The sequence below is a fragment of the Camellia sinensis genome, chromosome 13 (assembly GCF_055761805.1).
Source record: "Camellia sinensis isolate YWXY chromosome 13, ASM5576180v1, whole genome shotgun sequence".
Taxonomy (NCBI): Eukaryota; Viridiplantae; Streptophyta; class Magnoliopsida; order Ericales; family Theaceae; genus Camellia; species Camellia sinensis.
In genome coordinates, this window is record NC_138973.1 from 91,430,470 (window position 1) to 91,455,623 (window position 25,154).

General features: G+C 34.5%; 2 protein-coding genes and 1 long non-coding RNA gene across 4 annotated transcripts; 2 read left to right on the top strand and 1 right to left on the bottom strand.

The window, feature by feature from the left end:
* Nucleotides 1–1,850: 1,850 nt before the first annotated feature.
* LOC114312764 (Mitochondrial ATP synthase subunit G protein) lies at nucleotides 1,851–8,728 on the top strand. Of its 2 annotated transcripts, none has more exons than XM_028259062.2 (3): nucleotides 1,851–1,977; nucleotides 2,990–3,189; nucleotides 8,131–8,728. In XM_028259062.2, exons 2-3 carry the CDS (start codon nucleotides 3,008–3,010, stop codon nucleotides 8,315–8,317), a joined length of 369 nt encoding a protein of 122 aa, XP_028114863.1. In that variant the 5' UTR covers nucleotides 1,851–1,977; nucleotides 2,990–3,007; the 3' UTR covers nucleotides 8,318–8,728. The 2 variants fall into 2 exon arrangements, with proteins under 2 accessions (XP_028114863.1, XP_082758964.1); XM_082902838.1 differs by having other exon boundaries at nucleotides 1,969–2,363.
* Nucleotides 8,729–11,352: 2,624 nt separating this feature from the next.
* On the bottom strand, nucleotides 11,353–15,079 carry LOC145806293 (uncharacterized). The gene is made up of 2 exons (XR_014349232.1): nucleotides 14,232–15,079; nucleotides 11,353–11,815 (listed from the first exon to the last, which is right to left on the bottom strand). It is a non-coding gene; the product is annotated as an uncharacterized LOC145806293 (long non-coding RNA).
* A 6,413-nt stretch (nucleotides 15,080–21,492) lies between these two features.
* On the top strand, nucleotides 21,493–24,739 carry LOC114312500 (putative phospholipase A2 homolog 1). The gene is made up of 4 exons (XM_028258745.2): nucleotides 21,493–21,791; nucleotides 21,913–21,952; nucleotides 22,060–22,179; nucleotides 24,293–24,739. Exons 1-4 carry the CDS (start codon nucleotides 21,687–21,689, stop codon nucleotides 24,469–24,471), a joined length of 444 nt encoding a protein of 147 aa, XP_028114546.2. The 5' UTR covers nucleotides 21,493–21,686; the 3' UTR covers nucleotides 24,472–24,739.
* The last annotated feature ends 415 nt before the right edge of the window (nucleotides 24,740–25,154 follow it).

The following is a 25,154-nucleotide window of genomic DNA, read 5'->3' on the forward strand; positions in this document are numbered from 1 at the left end:
CTAATCTCGGAGGAATTAGAGTTGGTTTGAGAATAAATTATTTTAATAATTTTTTAATTTTTTAGTTAAAATATGAAATAAAAAAAATTAATATGTTAGGAAAATTTTTTAATTTTTTACAAATAAATAAATAAAATAAAATAAAATAAAAATAGAATCTTTTAACTTTTTTGTAAAATTCTTTAACTTTTTAACTTTTTTGATGTCTTTTTAACCTTTTAATTAATTTTTAAACTTCTCAAACTTACCATTAGTGTAATGGAAATACCATGTCATCATTGACCAACCAATAAAAAAACTATATATATATATTGTAAACCTCACTACTTATGTTTAAATTCTTGATCAAACATAATTCAATTACTAAAGTGTTCGCTAAAGATAAAAAAAAAAAAAAGACAAATAAATTAATTTTCAATTTTTTTTTTTACTTTAGTAAACTTTTTATTTATTTATTTATTTTTGCATTTCAGCTACATATAGGCTAGTAGGACCTAAAAATAAAAGCTTCTATTTTTCTTATAAAAAAAAAAAGAGGTTTATTAAAGACAAAAACAAATGAACAAAAAAATTTACTTAAAAAACCAATTGCTGAACCCACTCATATGTTATTAGATAGTAATATCACCTGATAAGTTGTCATTGTGCTCAATCTTTTTCCAAAAAGCTAGGAACCCAAAAATATAGGTCCCAGAATTAGCCTAGAACAAAAACATGTGGTTGGGAATTTTTTTTTTTGGTAAATAAAATTTTAAGAAATTAGTAGTACAAAGTTCTCTTGGCATCATCCAGACGAGATTTAGGCCAAGTTTGACAACATCAAAATAATCTATTTTTTTATTTTTTTTCATCACATCACCTCTCTACTTTTCTGTACATCTTTTTGTAAAAAGACAAAAAGTACACTTATTTAGATCATCCCAAACAACCCCTTAAAAATATAACTAGGTGGAGAGGGCAGTCAAAGAAAATCTTCTACCCTAGTCCAACAGTAGAGTCTTCAGGACTAAGGCATCAATTTCGATTTCAATTGGTGTAAGATTACGATCTTAAGCCAGTTTCAAAGACAACGATGGCAATTGAATTGCGGGTTTCTATTGCAACATTGGAAGAGTGCCCAACCTAACCCTTGAAATTTGGGCTCTAAGAGATGGTTTCAAACTAGTTTTAGACTGTAAACTCACACCAATCGAAATTGAAATTGATGCCTTGGTCCTAAAGAATCTGCTATTGGACTAAATCAATGATCAGCACGAACTCAGTAACCTTATACTTGATTGCAAAAATAATTGGAATTTAATTAGTATATTGTTGGGTTTATAAGTTGAATAAATCTTGACCACAAGTTGAGATGTTTCTTGATGAAATTCTGAAAAAAAAAATAATAATAATAAATTTATGGGATCGTAACATTACTCCTTTTTATTTATTTATTATTAATATTTACTCCTTTTTATTTATTTATTATTAATATTTACACCACAACTGCCTCAATTATCAAAGAATATTACTTTACGCTTTCATTTATGAATCTGCACATTTTGATTTTTTCAACTATAAAAATGTATCACTTTCACCCCTCTAAACCACCTCAAAAAAGTGTATATTTGTACGATTTTCATAGTTGAAAGATCAATATGCACGAGTTTATAAATAAGAAGATAAAATGATATTCGTTAACAGTTAATTGATCTTAATGTAATTAAATTTTATTTATTTTTTGCCTCCACTGTTTTAGTTGTAGATGGGCCGGGGAGTTGGGCCTGAGTTCTAAAATTGGGCCGTCCATCAATTACCAAAAGTTGGGCCATATGGGCTATACTAACAAGGCCCTTGCCCACTCAGCCACTCCCAAAGAAAGTGTAAAATCTTATTACCGAAATTGCCCCAAGTCAAAACCAGCCAGTGTGAGATCAGAGCAGCAAAGCGACAACGATCTCATTCTCTCGACTTTCTGAGACCTCACACACAGAGAAGGTAAATTCAGCTTCATATTCACTCTGATTCTCCGTAGCTTCACTGCTTTTCCAGATTAGGGTTTCGATTAGTGGTTTTTTTTCCTTCTTCTCAGATCTCGTGTTTCTTTCATCTCAATCGATGTTGGTTTGTGTTTGTTTTTGATGGATTGCTGTAGTGGTGATCCGTAAGCGGTTGGGTTTTGATTTGTTGATGCTCGTGTTATTTGTTTTTGTTTTGTTGATTGATGATTGATTGTCTCAGTTTCTAAGCACTACTGGAAAATATTCATTTTTGGGTTTTTAGATGAAATAGATTGAGGGCTTTTACAAAATTAGAATAGATGTAGTTGTCTACTGCTTAATCAGTGAAAATGTGGTGTTTTCTGCATGTGGATTGTGAACCAGGTGATTAAAGTTTGGGTTAATTATACCAAGTTTCGCTCAATTGTTAATGAATATCACTTTATTCATGAACCCGTATGTTTTGACCCTCCCAACGTCACTTCCATCTCCTCTAAAAGGAGGACATTTGTACTGTTCTTATAGTTTAATTAATATATTTTCAGGGGATACACCGAGACACTTCGGGGACACACTATAGACATGCCAAATTGTCTTTTCTCTCATTTTATTTACTATTTTTGATGAATGTTGAATGTTTATTTTTTTTTCGTATATTTAAATACTTAATAGGTTATCCATAGAAAAAGATATAACTGTAAGTGTTAATTTAAATTTTTTTAAAATATAGAATTACAGTTAGTTTTTGTTAATATTGATTGTTTGTGGATGTAATATTAATCTAGATAGCAAATAAAACGATATGAAAACATATTTTATTGCCGTGTCTCCGCTGTATCTGTGTCTCTTTTTTTTTTAAATCGTCGTGTTCCGTATCCGCACTTGTATCCATCTCCGTGCTTCTTAGATTACAACTATATTTTGCTGGAAATGACTCAACAGTTTGTATATGGTTGCTTGTTTTGTAAATGCCGCACTAATCTTTTGATGGATTAATTAACCATATATAGGTGTGATTTGGGGCACTGATGGCATCAAAGTTGCACCAATTGCAATCCAAGGCAGGTCAAGCTTCACAATTTTTGGCGAAGCATGGAACTGCATACTACAGGCAGATGATGGAGCAGAACAAGCAGTACATTCAGGAGCCACCCACCGTGGAGAAATGTGACCTATTGGCCAAGCAATTGTTATACACTCGTCTTGCTAGGTTATACCCACGTACCTTTGTTGACTTGGTACTTGAGTTTTATGTTCTACTGAGTTATTGTTTGGTTGATTACCTGATTTATCAAATAGGTTTGGTTGTCATTTATATGCCTTTGCTTTCAATTATAAGATCATATTCCCTAACTTCTTGATGAATAAAAAATCATTTCTACATAATATCATTCTTCAATCTTCAATCTTCATTAGACCGTGCAATCACAGCACCTATATTAGCAGTTAGATTTTTTTCATGTATATGTAAATATGAGTGTTATTTTACTACTACTGTTTATCTAGTTTTAAAGGATTCACTTGGTTTCTGATGGATTTTAAGGTGAGAGAGCATCATTTGGGAATTGGCAATACAGGGCTGATGATATAGAATTAGTTTGTTAATTCATGAAACCTTGAAATTTTAATTTTGATTATTGTTTCCATTATGGTAATTCTTAATCATTAGCTATTATTTAGTAGATCATTGAATTATATTGCCATTTAAATCTGGAGAATGCAAACACCGCATGAGTGTTTTTGAGCTGATTAACAAATTGTTGAGTTGATTTGAGGCTACGGATTTTTCTAACTTATTGGTCTGGTAGTTATTGGGTGTTTATGGTTTCAAATTTTTGTGTAATGACTCTATATTGTCTATGGTTTTAAATTCTTTTGTAATGATTCTATACAAGTGACTGCTGATATTTTGATGCTTATAGTATAACTTTAAGTTGTGAATTTTTCTCTTGGAGTTACATGACTCCTCATTCATCTGCAATAATTGTTACATTATTGCTAATTATATTGGGTTCCACATTGCCTGCTGAAGTAGGAATAATCATGTTATCATATAATACATGGTCTGTGAAAAAAGTTGCATTTGAAAAAAAAAAAAAAAAACTCAAATTCTGGAGTTCATGCCCTCGATACTTGTTGAGTTTTAGTATTGGAATAAAATAAATAGATTAGTAAGGAGGGTGGTTGGCTGGATTTGGGTCCACCAAGAAGCCCAAAAATTTGCTTGCATGAGGCCTCTTCATATTGTATATGTATAAGTATGAATCAATAGCCTGTTTCCATCATAGCATGATTTAGATCAGCTGCCTCTTCTAGGATATGTGGATTTTGCTGAGGTTGACATGATGAGCTGCAGAAATTGTTGATATGTCAGTATGAAGATCACCTTAAGCTTCACTTTTTTGTTTATGGGTTGTCCTGTCCTGTAATTATTACTTCGTACACTTTGGGCATCATTCAGTGGAGATGCTTGGCGAGCAGATTGTGAAGAAATTAAAATTTTTGGGCAATTATGTGTGTGTGCTGTGGGAATTGCACTGCAAACTTTTGATTGTTCCTTTGATTGAGACAATCGGATTTTTATATTATAGTATTCAAGTGACTTCTTTGAAAATTGTCCTTTGTTCTAAATTACAACCAATAGGAAATGATTGGAGCCAAAATTGGTTGGAAACATTGCGTTTAAAGAATTAACATTTTGGAGCGTGTTGAAATGAATGGTAATGAATTGAACAAGCATGACCTTGATGAGTGCTTAGATTATTGGCATCGTACTTGAGAGTCTTCTACATATATTAAGAAATAACTATTATTTTTAGTTTCAGTTCTTGCATGCTAAGAAAATTTATGAGAGTTCTATCGAGTAAGCAAAGAACAAGACCTAGTTGGTGACTCTGTCAAACATTCAATGATAGACTAAAGGTACTATGTTAAGAACCTTTAAATTGACCTCATATGAGGATGGAGTTGGTTCGGGTTGCAATGCCTTCTATCAATTTATCTGATCTGGATCCTAGAGTAGGATTTGGATTTTGATTAAGAACATCACAAATGCATCTAAGTTGGAAGCTAGGATCTTACCTAGGCTAGAACAATGGTCCTTGAAGAGGCTTGTTCTCCAATGAAACAGACAAGAGAATGGAAAAGAAAATGGGACGAAATAAGTTCCAAGTGAAATGGAAATTATGAGCCTCTAAATGAAATTGTTAGAATGCAACTTGTTGTGGTCTATGAATCACGGACACGCATATGAACAGGGACACGAACACGGACACAGGACACGATAATTTCTAAAAAATCAGGACACGGCAGGGGCAGGGGACATGGCAATTTTTTTAATATTTTTATAAATATTTTTATTTTAATACGCATTAATTATTTTATTTATTTATTATATTTTTTAAATAATGTACTTTAATTAATTTTTTTATTTTATTTTACCTACATGTGTTTTTTTTTTATTTATTAAGATGTATATATATATTATCTTATAATATGCATTATATATTATTTATATGTTATATAATAACTATTAATATATATATAGTATATTATATTATCTTTTGAGTCAACGAAACATTTCAGTTTGAGAGAAAGAGAGAGAGAGAGGGGGGGGAGAAAAAAGAGAGGCAGACGAAAGGATGAAAGAAGCCGAGAGAGAGAGAGAGAAATGAGGCGAGGCGAGGCGAGCCAGACAAGGGAGAAGAGAGAGAGACAAGCCAGAGAAGAGAGGGAATAGAGACGTACCAGGTTAAGAAGTGATGAAAGATCAACTGGAGATAGAGATCGATGGAGATCGAGATGGAGATCGAGATGGAGATGAACAGATTCGCACTTCTCTTCTCTCTTTATCTTCTTCTGATTTTTTATTTAGCGCTCTTCTTCTCCTCTTTCTTCGAATTAGGGTTTTCTGTTTTGTTCCCCTTGCCATGTCCTCTTGCTATGTGCCGCCGTGTCCCCGACACGTCCCATGCCAAAAAAATAAAATAATTAAAGGGACACGCCAAATAGCGTGTCCCGTACGTGTCCTCGGCGTGTCTCCGTATCTGACACCGCCACGGCTTCCATTTTGCCGTGTCCATGCTTCATAGGTTGTGATTGGCTGTTGGAATTGCCATTGAGAGTGGCCACTTTGTGCAAATTATGTTGGTTGAAGATTTTTACATTTTAGATAGACCTAGCTAGAATGTAATAAAATAGTTCTAAATACAAATTATATGAGACAGAATCTGTTATATTTTGTGAGATGTAACCTGCGCTCTGCTGGTGGACGAGCAGCAGGAAAGAAAGAAAGATAAATAAAACCACAGAAAAAATTTGAAATAAAAATAAGGGCGAATTACAATAACAGTCCCTGTAGTTTGGGATCTGTGTCACTTTGGTTCCTAACCTTTCAATTGTGACATATTTGATCTTGAATTTTGAATCTCGTTTCAAATAAGGACAATCATTGACAATGGAAAATTTGCCATTTCAAGGGCAAAGTCGTCATACAACTTATTTTTTGTTGGTTAACTTGAATGTTGTTTGAAATGAAATGGTCTTTTTTTTTTAATGAATAATGCTAGCGCTTTCTTGGTTATAAAGTTGTATTTAGTTTGATTTGTAGAATTTATTTTCAGAAATTTTTTCTGACAAACTAAAAGTTAAATTGGTGAAAAAATTAGAAAACACGTCATTTTTATATAATTTTATCTTTTGGGAGGGTATAAATAAACCAAACGAAACCAAACCAAACCAAGCCTTAAGTCTCATCAAATGGGGTCGGCTATATGAATCATTCTTCTCCACGCGGCCCTATCAATTAATTTTTTTTTGATATTTATTTTTGTTGAATTAGTTTCTATTTTTTAAAAAAAAACAAATTCTAAAAATAGTCTTAAAAACTCAAATCAAACATGGTGACAACTTTGATATCATTATTAAACCAATTTATTAAATTAAAAATCCAAAATTAAAAACATTTCATATATTAAACATATCAATTATATATTAAAAACCAAATAATTATCCATTACATGATAACCATCCGAAAATATTTGTTAACAACAAAAACAACTATATATTACATGATAATGATCCAAAAACATCAACAAAAGCAACCACCCATTGCATGATTATCATCCTAACACATTAAAAATTAATTTGATAAAAAAAATTAAAAAATGTAAAAGATTTATTATATTTATATAATTCTATCTTTGATGGGTAGAAATAATTTTTGAAAATTCAAAAATGTCTTTTTGACATTTATTTTTATCAAAGTAGTTTATATTTTATCAAATTAATGACTTTGCACTTGAAACTGAGGATTTTCTGTTTTCAAAGGAAACGGCGTCTTCAATTGTCTTTAATTAGAATGAGATTCAAAATTTAGGATCAAATATATCACAATTAAAAGGTCATAGACCAAAGTGACACAAGTCTCAAACTACAAAGACTATTAGTGTAATTTGCCCTCAAAATAAAAATAGAAATAGAAAGATGTGAAGAAAATAAATGTTTTTAGCTGCTTTACATGAAATTTGATTGTTGGGAAAGGTTTTGGTTTATCATCTTCACTCCATTCTTTGAGGCTGCATTTTCAGCTAGTCAACAGAATGTTGTCTCGTACCTGTTAGCTTATCCATTGGCACTTGTTATACTTCATGTTACTTGGACACTTCAAACTAAATCAAATATTCGTGTTAGACACATGATACTTGGACAAAGGTGTGGGATATATGTCCAATACCTTTTCATCGGACACTTTATATTTGATCAAAAAAATCGGACACTTATTTTATATTTGTATTTTAACATTATCATGATGTGGATGTATTGTTGTAAAATGAGTAAAATGCCTATTTGGTACTATGTAACTATTTTATCTCACATAATAGATTAAAATATATATATGATCATTTTTTCCCAGAGTTTGAGTACCCTTAAATACAAGGTTTGATAGGTTTGACCTCTAGATATGCAACCGCACCCAACAGCCATATCCCGAGTCTAGGTTATACTTACGGCACCGCTGGAAGCACAAATATATGTATATATATATATTATATTTTCCTCAAAATCTTCATAGTAAAATGACTGGCGTGACTTTGCTTTGAATGTATGTGTTTGCTCCTCATCTTTTATCTGACATGATTACTCCTTGCAGTATTCCTGGCCGTTATGAGTCATTCTGGAAGGAACTTGATTACGTCAAGAATATGTGGAAGAACAGGCATGAGCTGAAGGTTGAGGACGCTGGTATTGCTGCGCTGTTCGGGCTGGAGTGCTTTGCATGGTTTTGTGCTGGTGAGATTGTGGGAAGGGGATTTACATTCACCGGTTACTATCCGTGAGAACAACCACTCGGGAAAAAGTGTTTGGGGGAGATTGATATTTGTAAGCTTTCTGTCAACATTCAGGTGATTTAATTCGCCGACACTCTACATGCAAGATTTTGTTTTTTCGTTTTTTAAAATTTTTATGAAGTTGAGGAATTCAATGGATAAGGTCTGGTTGCCCCAATAATCCTCATGTTTAGTAATTTCTTTTTATTTTTTGTGAAGCTACTTCTACTTGTGATGGTTATGGTTCTGCTGCAATTTTCTATTGGTGTTAGTTTTGGTATTGTGCTCTCGTAATGTCTGCACTCCATTAAATTAGCTATCTAAGGTTGATTAGGTTGTTGATCTCATAGACATTAACTGGATGTGATAGAGGATCAACTTTTCAGTCCAATCGCATTAATGAAATCCAAAGAATTTTCATGTTGTGATTTGCATTTTCGTAGTTGACTTGCTATCTTTGTTCCATGTTTTGGGCGATGCTGATTTGTGTCTAATGTATGCGTGAATGAGATACATTCAAAGACTGCTTTAGAGAGAGAACGGACTTTGAGCAAAGTTTATCACTGAATATGACATTTTCCCTGTAGTTTTCCAAATGTATTTACTGTTTGTTAGAGAGGGATGATTGTATTAGGGGAGTGTGTTAAGGCTGTATCTAGGGTTAGCATATACAATGAATTTGAGTCTCAAAACTATATGAATGCTTGGGAGGTTGAAGAAAATTGAAATGGAATTTGGGTTTTTAGCTAAAATATGAGGTAAACCAAACTAAACCAAACCAAGCCTGAAGTCTCATCAAATGGGATCGGCTACATGAATTCTTCTCTTCCAAAATATGAGATGATTAAAAAAAAAAAATTAGTGTGTTGTCGTTTGGCTAGGGATTTTTTTAGTTGGCTTTTTTAAGTTAAGATTTTTTTAGCTTGAGAGTAAAAAGTTCGTTTGGATTGGTTTTTTTGCCTTTTTTTTTTTTTTTTTTACTTTTATAAGAGAAAAAGTGAAATAATTATGATTTTGATATAATATTTTGTCTTATTGGTTTATTTAGCTTATTTTGTCTATTTTGTTTTTTTAGTTCGAACTTTTTTGCCAAACGAAGCCTATGTTTGGGATATTTTTTACTTTTTATAAAAAAAAAAAAATGTGTAAAAAATAGAGTGAAAATGAAATTTTTGACTTTTTTGTATAGTTTTTTGGTTTTTTGTTTTTTTTTTTTTGGAATTTTTTGGATCTTAGACTAAGAGAGTTTAAGATGATTTAAATAAGTATATTTTTTTGACTTTTTATATAAAGATGTGTAAAAAAATAAAGAAGCGATATAATCTATAAAAAAAAAAAATTGTTAATATGGGAGATGCTATATAGGGGGTGTTTGGTGCAGCTTTTTTAAGCCAATTTATGGCTTCTGGCTTTTAAAAAGTTATTTTGGACTGTTTGGTTAAACTTATTTCAAACAGCTTCTGATTCTAACAACTTATTTTAAGTCAAAAAAGCTGATTTTGAGAAGCTGCTCACCCCTTGCTTCCGATTATCAGCTTCTGCTGTGGACATGTTAATTCACGGTTATACTCTTAGATTTTTTTATTTTTTATTTTTTTAAAAATAGAAAAAGACTCAAATGGACTATTAAATATTATTATTATTTTTTTATGAAAAATGTAGACAAATAGTGAATAATAAAAAATAAAAATTAATTAAAAAAGTTACTTCACAGCTTATTTAACAAACACTACTCAGTAACTTAAATCTATAATCCAACAGCTATACCAAACAGATTAACCGCTTCTGATTAAAGTCATAATCTATAATCTGTTTTAACAGTTACACCGAACACCACCATAGTGTCTAAAATAAAGAGTTGTCCAGGTCTTGGTGGTTTCCATTACACCTTTTCTACTGCTAGACGTGTCTGGCATGGCAATCCTTGAATGCCTTTGGATTCTGGTGGAAATTGATTGATTCTTGTTCTCTCAGTGTCTGTGCAACCTTGTAAGATGCTCTGAATGGCGCTCTGCTTCAGGGAAGATTGGCTTCACTCTAGACCAGTGTAAAATGAAAGGGATAAGGTTGCGTATGGCTTCTTTTCAATTCACATAATCAATTGGAGAATACTGTTAGATTTGTGCAGTTTATTACGGATTTCGTTTTGATAATTCGAACCGTTTAATGTGTAGAGCTCGTTGAGTATTTTATACTTGTAAAAAATCACGTTGATTGGATATTGATAGTTCTTTGATCGGAACACATTTTTGTTAATGGTAAATATGATTTTAAAAATAAATTGTTAACAAAAATGTGTTCTGATCAAGGGACTACCGATATCTGATCAATATGATTTTTTACAAATATAAAATACTCGATGAGTTTTACACATTGAACGGTTCAAATCATTGAAACGGGACTCATGATGAGTCTCACAAGCCTCACAGTACACTTCAATCCACTATATATGGAGGGAAGCTTCTCCCTATCTTAATACAAACCAATTAATTGACCAAATAAATATACAAACAAACAAATTTTATGTACTCATTAATTTTAAGCCTTTGTTTTTGTGGTAACTTAAAAACCAAGGGTTAGTCTCATGGATATAAATACATTTTTATCAGACCCAAGAATAATATTAGGGATTATGAAAAAAATATTATAAAATGTTTCATGAAGATTTTTCATCCTTTGAATAGTGTGTGGTGTTTTCTTGTATGTGTAATATAACGGTGAAGAATATTTCATGATTATTTTCATAATATGTAGCATTACTCCGGACCTAATATCTAGGTTCGAGGTCTTTTTTTTTTTTTTTTTGGGTGTTTGGAGAAAACATCAACCGCGTATAATATACTCCCTCCGTCTCAAAATATTAGTCCTTTATTCTATTTTTCTTTGTCTCAAAATATTTGTTCCTTTTGAAAAATCAAATACAAAAATAATATGAAAAGTATAATTATGACATTGATATTTCTAAAAAGATGTACTATCAAAGGATAGTTTTGAAAAATTATTTTTTTTATAGTGTAATAATTGTGTTACCAAAAAAAATTGACTTTTCTAAAAGGAACCATTATTTTGGGACGGATGGAGTATATAAAACAACAAAACATACAAAATTAGCTACCATTTGGTAAGGCAGCTTTTGCCGCCATATGAGCGGGCTTTACAATAGAACGGTTCACCTTCCTAATACAGACATAGTCCATCTTCTTACATACATTGCATATATCATCTATTAACGCTGTGTTTGGTTGGGCTTTAGAGAAACAACACATGATTTCAAACTATTAATCAACCCTTGGCAATCCGTTTGAATAAGCACTGGTTTGAGATTTTGAGAGTAGCACCATTGAAGCACCTCCATGCAGCCCCGGACTTCGGCCTCATGAGCTTGGAATGTGAATACTCTAGATGCCATCTTCTATCCATTTCCATTGACCACCACTCACTCGGCAGCCGTTTTTTCCGTCTCTTGATACCATGCGCCGTCCACCAAAAATACTTCATATGCTAGATCTACACACCATGAAACAACATTAGACATTATAAAAGAATGCAAATCCTCTCTGATTTCCTTGTTAGCCATAATTTTGAAATTCATATCAAGAAAATTTTCCACTCTCAAATTGTTAATCAATTGAACAGTGGAAAGTGGATCAATAATGTCATTATCAAATACAGCTCTATTTCTGTGGACCCAAATGCCCCATAAAATTTTGATTGCTTCTATAATAGCACACTCATCGGGCGCATTATGAAACCAAAAATCGATCCAATCCTCTACCCGTAATTCCTGCCCAATGTTAAAATTGAGACCCAGTTGTGATCCAAACCATACTCTTTTGGATAACGAACACTGAAAACACAAATGTTCTAATGTTTCATCATATTCTTTACACCCTGGACAAACTGAATCAACCTTAACTCCTCGTTTCCGAATTGCTACATTGACTGGCACAATCCGGTGACTTAACTTCCATAAAAACATAATCCACTTTGCAGGAATTTTCAGGCACCAAAGCTTCTTCCAATGCATATCAGCCCACGTTCGTCATTGAAACATTGGCTACCGACAGCATACCCAGATTTTACACTATATTCCCCATTTTTACACTTTACCCAAATAATCTTATCCAAGACTTGCGATTTTGGAATGTAAATATTAAGAATGTTTTCTGCCATTGCTGTAGGAAAAATGGTACGAACTAAAGGTTACCGCCTTTCTTTTCTATCATAATCGATCAAATGAGCAACCTTGAAGTCCCTAAATCTTTCCCCAAGTGACACCCAACCAATTCATTATCCATTCTCGATATCCACTGATCTTCAAAAGGATCAATTGAGTTTCCATCCCCAACAATCCACCGAATACCCTTTTTTAATAAATCTCTTCCCCACAGAATACTCCATCCCCATGAAGACCCACTCTTGGCCTTGACATTTAGGAATTGCACCTTCTTATAATATTTCGCCTTCAAAACTTGACTCCATAAATTATTCGGTTGGGTGACAATCCTCCAAGCTGTTTTGGCTAGAAGCGCCTAATTGAACAGTTTCGGATCTCTTAAACCCAACCCCTCCAATTTAGGCCTACACAAAAGGTCCCAACTCATCCAATGGATTCCCGAACCATCCTTACCTTTTCATATAAAATTACTTACTACCCTTCTTAGTTGTTGCACAAAATACTTAGGAGCTTTGAATACAACCAATAAATAGTTGGGAATTGAAGGGAGTGTGTGATTAGCCAACACACATCTACCAGCAAAAGACATTAAACCTCTCTTCCAACCAAGCAATTTTTTTCTGAAATCTCTCCAAAATCAACCAAACATATCCCCTTTCTTCCAACTAGTCTCTATGCACACACCCAGATAAATTCCAATAGTCTCCACAAGCTTAATATGAAAACAATCACTAATAAAACGTCTCTGTAATCCACCCATATCCGGACTTACCATAATTGCCGATTTATGAAAATTAATCCTCAATCCTGATTGATGGCAAAACACATCCAAGAACCATTTCAAACACCACACTTTCTCAGCCCTAAAATCCATAAAAAATAAACAATCATCCGCAACGAGTAAATGTGATATCAAAGGAGCAGTCCTGGATAACGCAATACCCTGACATATTCCTTGCTGGTTTAAATTGGCCAACCTTTAGACAATGCTTGCATAACTAGAATAAAAAGATAAGGCGATGATGGATCACCTTGCCGCAAACCATGGGAAGGAAAAAAACCATTCAGATTTATTAGAATTGACCAAAACCGAAAACGATACAGTCGATATACATTGTTCAATAAGCTTAACCCATTGTTCGCTAAACTCAAATCTTCTAATTGCCATGAGCAAGAAATCCCAACGAACTCTATCATAGACTTTATTCATATCAAGTTTCACCGCAAAAACGGATTTATGCTCCTTTTTCCTTGTTTTAATCAAATGAAACATCTCATGAGCTAACAAGATGTTGTCAGTAATAATTCTACCTGGGACAAAAGCATTTTGGCTTGAAGAAATCATACATGACAAAACCCGTCTCAACCGATTAGCAAGAACCTTAGCAATAATTTTATAGACCACATTACACAGACTAATGGGTCTATAGTCATTAATCATTGAGGTACTGCCTTTTTAGGAATTAACACCAAAAAATTTTGGTTCAATTCTTTAATCACCATCCCCGAATTTAAAAAAGCTTTTGCCGTATTGATCACACTATCACCCACAATATTCCAATTCTTTTGAAAAAAGGCTACTATCATACCATCGGATCCAGAAGCTTTGAGCCCTCCCATGGTAAAAATGGCATCTTTTATTTCATGATCCAAAAAAGTGGCATCAAGCGAAGACCAATATTCTTCTGAAAGACGATTTTGCAGAATCTTTATAAATTGAAAATTATCAGGATAATCATAGTGCACCTGTGGATGGGTTGAAGAAGATGCATCCTGAGGACAAAGAAACAACTTCTTGAAACGCTGAAGGAATTCTTGCTCAATGCCCCCTTTGTCCATAATGCAAGTTCCATTCTCCAGCTTGAAAAACCCAATCCTTTTCTTACAAGCTCTAAAAGTTGCCGACTGATGAAAAAACCTTGTTTTCTTATACCCCAAGTACATCCATCGTTGCTTTGCTCGTTGCGCCCAATACACTTCTTGCTTTTCCAGTAACACATCCAGATGTGAATGAAGTGCTTGGTCCTGCACAAAGTCCTTTTCCGATCGTAATCGACATTGAACTTGCTCTAATTTCTGTTGTGTCTCCCTAATTTGTGCAACCAGACATCTAATAGGTTGGAAGTGCCAATTTTTTAAATGACGAAGCACTATTGGCGTTGTAATAGCTTGAAAGCAAAAGATCCCTCTACAGTTAACTCTCAAACCTTGCAAAAAATCTCCTCCGTTGCCCCATCAAATAACCACATTGCTTCAAATTTTCCATTTCCATTTCCATTCCTTCTATACCCATCCATAACCGTATTAAGTACTAAAGGACTGTGGTCTGATCTTTGAATTGGAAATCTTGATACCCAACTCATTGACGCCATAGCTCTATCCAATCTTTCATAAGTCCGGAGCTCCTTTCTTCGATTGTTGGTCCAAGTAAACTCACCACCCAACTTAGGCAGATCAAGAAGATGACACTTATCCTTATGTTTACCAAAACTCTTTCTTTCCTTATGACATACGATTTGATTAAAATCCCCAACCAAGACTACTGGTAGCTGAATCCCTTTAACAAAACCTGTCAGGTTATCCCAAAAAGTCTTATTGTAGTTGTTAATATAATATTGCCAATTGTATAGCTTTCTCTTTTCTCTTTTTGCTTTCGGTGGTAATGCCCATCATTTGGAATCCAATGTATATTGCTTCTCTCTATAAAGAGAGAGTTGATTTCTCTTGTAATTACATAACATACGATACAGAACAATCTTGTAATACATCAATCAATATATACATAATTTATTTTCTCTCTTTCTCTATACATTAATTCTTACATGGTATCAGAGCTAGGTTAAGAACCTAGTAATTCTGCTTCACCGGCGGGCGGCAGCCTCGCCTTGGCCGCCCGCCGGACCTCTACACATATCTTCACTCCGCTGCCACAAATTATTCTTCTTGATCTTGATCTTCTTCTTGTTGCTGCTGCAGTAGTTTCTAACAAATTCCATCTTGGTCACCTCCACTCCACTCTTCTTCACCACCTCGCCGGAGCAAACCCAAAATTCCTCTGGTACATTTCGTCGAACACCATGTCTGCAACTCAACTCTCTTACTCTCTCTCTACGAAAAGAAGCTGTCTCTCTCTCTCTGCTCTACGCAGATCACTGATGGCAACAACTCTCTCTATCACTGATGAAATTCTGGTCTTGTCTACCAGAATCTTCAAGGTGATTACTTAGCGATCACTGGAAGTGTTGCGACCTCCATACATGTTATTGGAGAAAGAAATTTCAGAGCAAAGTTGGATCTGTGTGCTTGAAAAAAAAAAAAAAAAAAAAAAAAAAAAAAAAACTTCCCATAAGGAGCTGGATCAATGGAGTCTTCTCTTCCGATGGTCCTCTGCAGGCATTGAGGACCATAGATCCTCCTTTCTAAGCTAAACTGTGAATAATGGAGAGCATAGTGGGACGGATCCGTGGAGGACAAGATCAGCCGCTAGCCTTCCTTCACATACTGCCACAGCACCACTATCCTCATCAACAACCAAACAGTCGAGCTCTCCATGTTGTAGACTTCCTAATTTCTTGAAGATTCTTGTCAACCAAACAACATCAAAGAATAAGAAAACAAAGTCCATGGGCAGAGAACTCTAGCAGGGATGAAATTATTTCACGGGTTTTTGGCCACAATCCATGTGGGTCTGAGGCAACAATTCAGAATACAAAGGACAGCTCATTTTTCTTCCCCCACATGATCCCACTACAACCCAACAGCATGGTTTTTAAAGAATAACCACACACACACCCACCCACCCCACTTCTTCTCTCTCTCTGATACAACCTGTTAAAGCTTCTCCATATATTCTATTTCCTCTCTCCCACCTTAGCCACTTTTTGTCCCTCCACCATAATTGTTTCCACCACCCACCATTCTTTTTATTTTCTTTTTCTATATATATATATATATATTCTTTTTTTTTTATTCTCACCAACACAGTTACCAATCTTCTTTTCTTTTCTTTTCTTTTTTTAATCACCCCCTCCACCGACAGACAAGTGCACAAAGCCCTCACATGACATCGTTTTTTAAAACCCATTTTCCTTTTCTTCTTCTTTTTTCTTTTTTTTTTTATTTTTTTTTATTTTTACTCACACTCATCCACCGCCCAATTTTTATTTTTTATACCTTACTTGGTGCTCTATTTTTATTGCCCCAATTACTCCCTTACTTTTCCCACAAAAAAAAAAAAAAAACAAAAAAAAAAAAAACAAACAAAAAAAAAACAAACCAAAAAAAAAAACAAACAAAAAAAACAAACAAAAAAAAAAAAAAAAAAAAAAAAACAAACATTCATCATTCCACAAACTCCTTTTATTCATGTCGGGGCTCACCCCGATCCCCATTTTACACCACCAAAAAAAAAAAAAAAAAAAACAAAAAAAAAAAAAAAAAAAAAAACAAACAAACACAACAACGGCTTTGTTTTCTTTTCTGCAGACGGCTACACCCCGACGTCCCTTCTCTACTCTGTCGCCGGTCTCTTCTTCTTGCCTCCGTCTTGGGCGGCCCTTGCCGGTGTTGCCTCCGTGTTTCCCACTCCACTGGGCACGTTCACCCCACCATACTCCTCCACTGCAGCATATGGCGGACCTCCAAATCGAAACATCACGGTGGCCTTCCGCTTCAGCTCCTTGTTTTCTGCCCTTAGCACGCTTATCTCTGCTCGCGCATCCTTATACATGCGTTGGAGCAGAGCCAGCTGGGAGTTTAACTGCTGCACCTCATTTGTCCTACTCTGTAGCCGGTGCGACAGATTTGTGACCGCCGTCATGGACTCCACACATGCCTTCAACGTATACTGATTGGCCTCCACATCCGACTGCACCGCCATTTTTTGCTCCACAGACCGCATCGGAAAGTTCAGCGGAGCAAACCCAGCAGTGTTTGGTTGAGGTTCACTGGCCACCGCACCAGTTCTCTCTCCTGTAGATTCGTTGAGGTCGGGAAAGAGGGTAAGCAGCCCGCGGGAAGACGAAGCCATTTTTTCTGGGCAACAGAGTGTTATAGAGAGTGTTACAGAGTATCTTCTCAGCAAAACCTTCTCAGCAAAACGAAGAGTTTTTCAGAGGATTTTCGCCAATTGTTTGTCTTCGCCTCTGCCTCAGCTCTGTCTTGGTTAAATAGCCGAGGCAGCCACGCGCATCGCGCGCCTCTTCTCGCCGACAAACTGGCACGCCTTTTCATGGCACGCCTTTTGATGCATTCGGGCACGCCTTTTGATGACACGCCTTTTGAGGGTGCGGGCACACCTTTTGAGGGCATGTCTTTTGAGGGCTCGATATCTACATCCATGTATATCTTTTGGGCAGCCTATCTACACACTCATACAGTGTCTTCTACACCAGTCAGCTTTCTCAATCCCTTTGTTTCAACCTCAAATAGGTTTCTATCTTCACACCTATTTGAGTTTGAGGGGGGGTTATACACAGTATCATGTTCAAGCCACCTCATGGCGCACTCCCTAAGTCGCCCCCTTGGTGCACCACCACAATCTGCTACAACGGTCCGACATGACCCCATAAACTGTCTTCTACAACGGTCCGACATGACCCCATAAACTGTCTTCTACAACGGTCCAACATGACCCCGTAAACTGTCTTCTACATCGGTCCGACATGACCCCGTAAACTGTCCTGCTACATCGGTCCGACATGACCCCGTAAACTGTCTTCTACAACGGTCCGACATGACCCCGTAAACTGTCCCGACATTGATTCCGGTCAGCTTCTACATCGGTCCGACATGACCCCGTAAACTGTCCCGACATTGATTCCGGTCAGCTTCTACATCGGTCCGACATGACCCCGTAAACTGTCCCGACATTGATTCCGGTCAGCTTCTACATCGGTCCGACATGACCCCATAAACTGTCTTCTACATCGGTCTGACACGACCACACAGTGTCTGCTACAACGGTCCGACATGACCCCATAAACTATCTTCTACAACGGTCCGACATGACCCCGTAAACTGTCCTGCTACAACGGTCCGACATGACCCCATAAACTGTCTTCTACAACGGTCCGACATGACCCCATAAACTGTCTTCTACATCGGTCTGACACGACCACACAGTGTCTGCTACAACGGTCCGACATGACCCCGTAAACTGTCTGCTACAACGGTCCAACACGACCATACAGTGTCTCCTATCCCATTTTTAATTGTCAGCTTATTTTTCTGTTTTGTTACTCTCTCCAAACTCAAGTTGGCTAGTACCTATCCTCCTTGAGTTTGAGGGGGGCTGTTAATATAATATTGCCAATTGTATAGCTTTCTCTTTTCTCTTTTTGCTTTCGGTGGTAATGCCCATCATTTGGAATCCAATGTATATTGCTTCTCTCTATAAAGAGAGAGTTGATTTCTCTTGTAATTACATAACATACGATACAGAACAATCTTGTAATACATCAATCAATATATACATAATTTATTTTCTCTCTTTCTCTATACATTAATTCTTACAGTAGTGTTATGCAGTTTCTAATCCTACTGATTGTTTGGGGCGGGGGGAAATGAGGCAGAAAGTATAATTAGAAGTCTCAAATTTTTTAAGCCAAAACAAAAATAAATTTATTAAATGCAAAAAAAAAAAAAAAAATTTAAATGCTAATTTTCCTTTTACTACTGCACCAAACCATGCCTAATGGGAAATGTTCCGGTGTGCATTGCACACCATATGTAACTTTACATAAATTATGTAAATTTTTATAAATTTATCTAAGTGATCTTACGAAAATACGTAAGTTAAATATAAGTTCATTTTTTATTATGTAATTTTATGTAGAATTGTATACGATATTCATTGCATACGGAAGAATTCTTCACGCCTAATACACCAATTGAACAATCTACATGTATGTTCTCCAACTTCTAGGGTTATTTTGTAAGTGCTTTAAGATTAAAAATTAATTATCTAGATCAGAATTTGGCTTTGTTTGGGAAGCTAAGTTTGTGGCTTTTTTGGCTATTTTGGTCACAAAAAATAAAATGGGTTTTTTAGTTCAATAAGACAAAACATCACATCCGACCCATACTCATTACATTCTTCTTCTCACAAAAAAGTCAAAAAAATCAAGGGATTATTTGGGATGACCTAAATAAGTGTACTTTTTGTCTTTTTATGAAAAGATGTGCAGAAAAATAGAGAGGTGATGTGATGGAAAAAAGATAAAAAGATAGATTATTTGGGACTTCCCAAACTTGGCTCAAAAGTCCTTTCCAAACGAGACTTTTTAATCCCAAGTCAAAATAGTCAAAAAAAAAAAAACAAAAAAAACAAAACAAAAAAAAAAAAACAAAAATAAAAAGGCTAACCTACTTTCCAAATGTGCATGTCAAATTAAGTTAAAAGCGTGATTGTCCTTCACGCTTTCTGCTTTGAACGTAACTGCTTGAAAAAAACAATGATGAGTCTTTCATATTGATTAAAAAATGTGATTAGCAACAATTACGCTTAATTTAAGAAATAAGTTAAACTAAGGTATAATAAAAAACCTAAATAAGATAAAAGAGCCTATTTTATATCTATTTCTTAAAACTAAGGTCTAATCATTTATAATGAAAAAACCTAATTAGATAAAAGAGCTATTCTGTATGCTGATATAACAACAGGTTAATTATACTAAGACGCTTAATTATTTCGAATATTACTTTATTCCTCATCTATGAACTTATATAGGTTGACATTATCAACTATGAAAATTATATATACACTTTTTTTAAAGGGATAGTATGTAGGGATGAAAGTGATATACTATTATAATTGAGGGAGTCAAAACATATAGATTCATAAATGAAAAAGATAAATTGATATTCGTTAATAGTTAATGAGATTTTAGTGTGAATAATTCTATAATAACCCCTAAAAAAAAGATAATGTTATGGTAAACATCCTCCGAAGAGTGTGTACTATAAGTATCCTCCCTACTCTCCCGCAGGTCCAAGGCAGTGCCCCTTTGTAGAGATCACCAAGGTGTCCTGTTAGCCGTTCCGAGCGAGGAGGCTATAACTTGGGAACTTGCTCCGATCTCCCAAGACAAGCCGTTCCGAGCGAGGAGACTATAACCTAGTAACTTGCCCCGACCTCCCAAGACAAGCTCCGCTTAAATCAAGTGCTGGTTAGACAACTTGAGGTCCAACCTCCTAACCTGGTTAGACAACTTGAGATCCAACCTCCTAACCAACTGTGCTACGCCCAGGAGATTGACCCAGGGGGGATTTGAACTCATGACCTGGGGGCTTAATCCCCACGTTCTTACCACAAGGCCACCCACCCCTGAGTTACTATAAGTAAGTTATGACATTTATAAGTTTGATTCTTACAAATCTCATAACTCAATCTTATGTGAGTCATAATTATAATAATAATAATATAATAAAAAGAGTTATAACTAAACCCCACATAAGTTATAAACAAAGAAGCTTAGATCAAAATCAAATTAATGTTATACCTAACATTACAATGAATCATAAATAACATTGCAATGTTTATATTTAAGTCATAAGTAATACCCCAATAAATCATAACCACCACAAACATTGGATTATTTTGAGAAAAAGAGTACAAAAAAATATAAAGAAGTGATAGAGTATAAATTAGTCAAAATTAATAAGTTGACTTTTTTCTATTGTCAAAATAAAACGTTATAACATGTGGGATAACCTACAAAAATTAAAAGGCCAAAAAGTTATTTAAAAAAGTCAAAAAATTCATATTATTTAGAGGAAGTTTGTGGAGGAAGTATAGAGGGTAAAATTATTATTTTATTCTTTGAATTCAACTACTTAATAGTCAAAAAATCAACAAGAGTAAAATGGTCATTTTGATTTTATTATAATATTTTATTACATATCTTTTTGTAAAAAATTAAAAAATTATTCTAATTACACATTTTTTTTTTCTATTTTTTTAATCAAAAATATACTTATGCACCACGTTCCAAAACAAAAAGAAAATGGAAAGAGAGTGGGAAATTTGGCAGTTGTATTTGTTTTGACGAGGACAAGGAGGAAGAGGAAGAACAAGACCACTTCTTTTTTGAACAAAGAACAAGACCTCTTCTCTCTTGTCTCTTTTCTTTTCTCATTCCCGTTTTTCTTCCTTCTCTCTTCTCTTCATCGGTCAGAAAGGAAAACCCAGACAGACAGAGAATGCAGTGCGGCACGTGCGTTCTCCGCCCGGCACGTGTCGTCGTGGCAGCAACATTCTTCCTCCTCTTCCTCTTCGAGATCGCTCAATCCTCCAACGATTCTCAGGTTCCATTCACTTTTCCTCAATTTTGTATATCAAATTCAGATCTCAATTTCCTCTCTCTCTCTCTCTCTCTCTCTCTCTCTCTCTCTCTAATGTCTCTGTTTTGATTCCTCCGAATGACAGGTTCGATGCAGCAGAACATGCGTTGCAGAGAACTGTAATAGTATGAATCTCTCTCTTCCTAAATTTATCTATTTCTTTCTTTTCATATATATATATATATATTTGTGTTTAGGTTTTGATTTTTTTTTTTTTATTTTGTGTAATTAGCTATTGGAATTAGGTACGGGAAGTATTGCGGAGTAGGGTGGACTGGATGTCCTGGAGAGAAGCCCTGCGATGATCTCGACGCTTGTTGCAAGATTCACGACGAATGCGTTGAGAAAAAAGGTAACCTAACCACCACTCCTTCAAAATTAAATTAAATAAAACCGAATTTTTGTGCTATATTTTTATGCAAATTGAAGACCTTGGAGAATTGGAATGCAGGTATATAATATATGTTTGAAACTTTACATGTTAGATTTCATGTTATAGTGATTGCAAGTTTTGTTTTGTTTTTCCCTTTTCCCCATGAAATTGGAAGTTTTTATTAGAGTTGGTTTAAAACTGTTTTGGGTAAATAATTTTAATCTGAAAATAGATTGGTGCTTTGTTTCATGGAGGTTTGGGCCACCTGAGGAATTATTGTGAATGAGATGGGATCACTGTTTCATGGGTGATTGGTGCATTTTTGTTTGCTCATTTCCCAATTATGTTAAAGATTTCAGCTGGTGCGATGCTTAAGTGATCAATTTAGCTTATGGGTTTTCATTTGTCGTTTAAATCAAGTGTATGAATCCATACTCCAAATGATTACTACAATTAGTGCCTTTTTGTCAAGAAATAAGCACAGAAGACCAAGAGAGAGGCTTTAGTGGGTCTTTATGCTCGATAAATTTACAATTATATTTACTTTTTCATTTATCAGATTTCAGTTGGATTATAAATGGAGTTTTCATTCAATTTGTTCAGTTAATTGAAGGATATGAACACAGACTCCAAATTATTAATACCGTTAGTACCTTTTTGTCGAGACCAGAGCACACAAAAGTCGATAGGAAGACTTTAGTGGGTGTTTATGTTCATTGCTCAATAAATTTATTTTTACATTTTCCTTTTTCCAGATTTCAGTTGGATTAGAAACATGCTATTTTGAGAAACATGAGATTTGAACCATTGATGGATTTTAGATATTTGTTCAGTACAAAAGCAGTGAAACAATGGAAAGTGAAGCAGTTTGCTCTTGAAATGAATGAATTTCATATTTGAACTCCCTTTTCTAGTGCGCTGCTTTGAATGATCAAGTACTTGCAAATTATGAGACGAGATGAATATAAATTACAAATACGACGAAAAGTGAAAATAATAATGAATTGATGCATCTATTTATTATAGGATGAGTAAGCATGGTCTTGTATATGGCATCACAACCCAGTGTTATGGCACCATGAGTTAGAGCTGAAGGCACAGACCATGTGTTTCTACAATTTTTTTTCCGTCACCAGGCCCGCCCCTAAGATTTCCACGGCCCAAAGTCAATAATCAACTAATAAATTTTTGGGCTCTTCATATTTTTTTTTCATTGAATGAAAAAAATGAAAAAAAATAAAGATAAAAGACAAAAATTGTGTCAAAATCACAAAAAATACTTAGTATTACATTACAACAATTAATAAGTGTCGCTTGATCATTGCTCTTCTTGCATTTTTAGAAACAAATAAATCAATCATACTTGCATAATTTAGTTTTTTTACAAAATTATTTTTAATGGATAACAATGCTAAATATTTAAAATGGACCTTTCAATTTTTTAATGGGTTAATTTATTTTAAGTTAGTTTGGGTCTTCCTTAATTTTTTTTTTGGATTTAAAATATACCTAATATATTACAATAAACTATAATAGGAGGATCCTTTTTTGGGTCTATTTTCAATGGATAACGATGTTAATTTTTTTGAATGGGCCTTTCAATTTTTTAATGAGTCAATTTATTTTAAGTTAGTTTGGACCTTCTTTAATTTTTCTTAAAACTTAAAATATATCTAATATATTACACTAAATCATAATAAAAAGGAGCCCTTTTTTGGGTCTATTTTGAGGGCCCTAGGCCATGGCCTTGTTGGCCCATGCCCAGGGCCAGCACCGTCCGTCACTGTTATATTGTTGAGGGTTAATTACACCTTATCCCCCTCAACCATCACTAAAACAATCTTATTCACCTCAACTTTAAAACTGTACATTTAAACCCCTCAACTTCAACTATCAAAATTTCTTCACTTTCACTCCTCTAAAGGGGGGGTCAAAATTGAGTGGGGTAAGGTGATATTCAATGATAGTTGAGGGAGGCAAAGTGGAATTAACCATATTTTTGGTTTGCAAATGCTTGTGATGGTGAAATGATTCTGACACTTCAATCATTTCTTTCACATGATTATAAAATTTTGTAATTTTAACATTTCAGGTTTGATAAGTATAAAGTGCCATGAGAAGTTCAAGACCTGCATAAAGAAAGTTCAAAAATCTGGAAAGCTTGGCTTTTCTACAGAATGTCCATATGACACAGCTGTGCCTACAATGGTGCAAGGCATGGATATGGCCATCTTGTTCAGTCAGTTGGGTGGCTCGAAGCTTGAACTGTGATAGAGTAAAGTAAACTCTTTTCGTACTGTGCAATCACGTAGTGTTGCTAATCATTCTTTCTCGATACAACATTGATAATAAAAACTGAAGCCATTAACAATTCATAAAGGTGTGTGGATCACTTTTTATTTCTGTGATTGCCCTGTGCAAGCCATTTACTTCCAAGGGCTCTTTTTGTTTCCCCTTTTCATAACTGTAGCGATTTTATTGTACTTGCATTTCTAGCAATGCGTTTTTGCTTTTAATATAACCATTTGAATTCTTTCAATGAACTTTTATTGTGAAATCCTGTTGTTGTTGTCACGTAAACAACTAGCACAGCTGTGATGTGAATTGCCCTGAAATTGACAAAATTTTAATTAACAGGTAGTTACTAAAAAAGGGAAATCTTACCTCGTTTGAGAAGTTAGCTATTTTAATAGGTTATTTTAGTTTTTGACTTTTTTAGTAGGTTAAAATTTGTGTTTGAGAAGAGAGTTAGATTTTTTTTTTTAGTTAGATGTGATATTTCTATGAGAAAAAATAAAATGATTATGGATTTGATGTGATATTTTATTTTATTAACTATTTTAGTAAATTTTGTCTTTTTGTGGATTTTAGCCCACAAAATTAAAAAAATCCTTTGCCATTGAAGACTTATCTACTGAATGATTTCTGATTTGGAAAGAAATCTCATTACCATT

Excerpts from the sequence above, each read along its gene's own strand:
- LOC114312764 (XM_028259062.2), top strand. The coding sequence starts at position 3,008 with ATGGCATCAAAGTTGCACCAATTGCAATCCAAGGCAGGTCAAGCTTCA. Across the intron at positions 3,190-8,130 it reads TTATACACTCGTCTTGCTAG|TATTCCTGGCCGTTATGAGT; the intron begins GTTATACCCACG and ends TACTCCTTGCAG.
- LOC114312500 (XM_028258745.2), top strand. The coding sequence starts at position 21,687 with ATGCAGTGCGGCACGTGCGTTCTCCGCCCGGCACGTGTCGTCGTGGCA. Across the intron at positions 21,792-21,912 it reads AATCCTCCAACGATTCTCAG|GTTCGATGCAGCAGAACATG; the intron begins GTTCCATTCACT and ends TCCGAATGACAG. Across the intron at positions 21,953-22,059 it reads CGTTGCAGAGAACTGTAATA|CTATTGGAATTAGGTACGGG; the intron begins GTATGAATCTCT and ends TTGTGTAATTAG.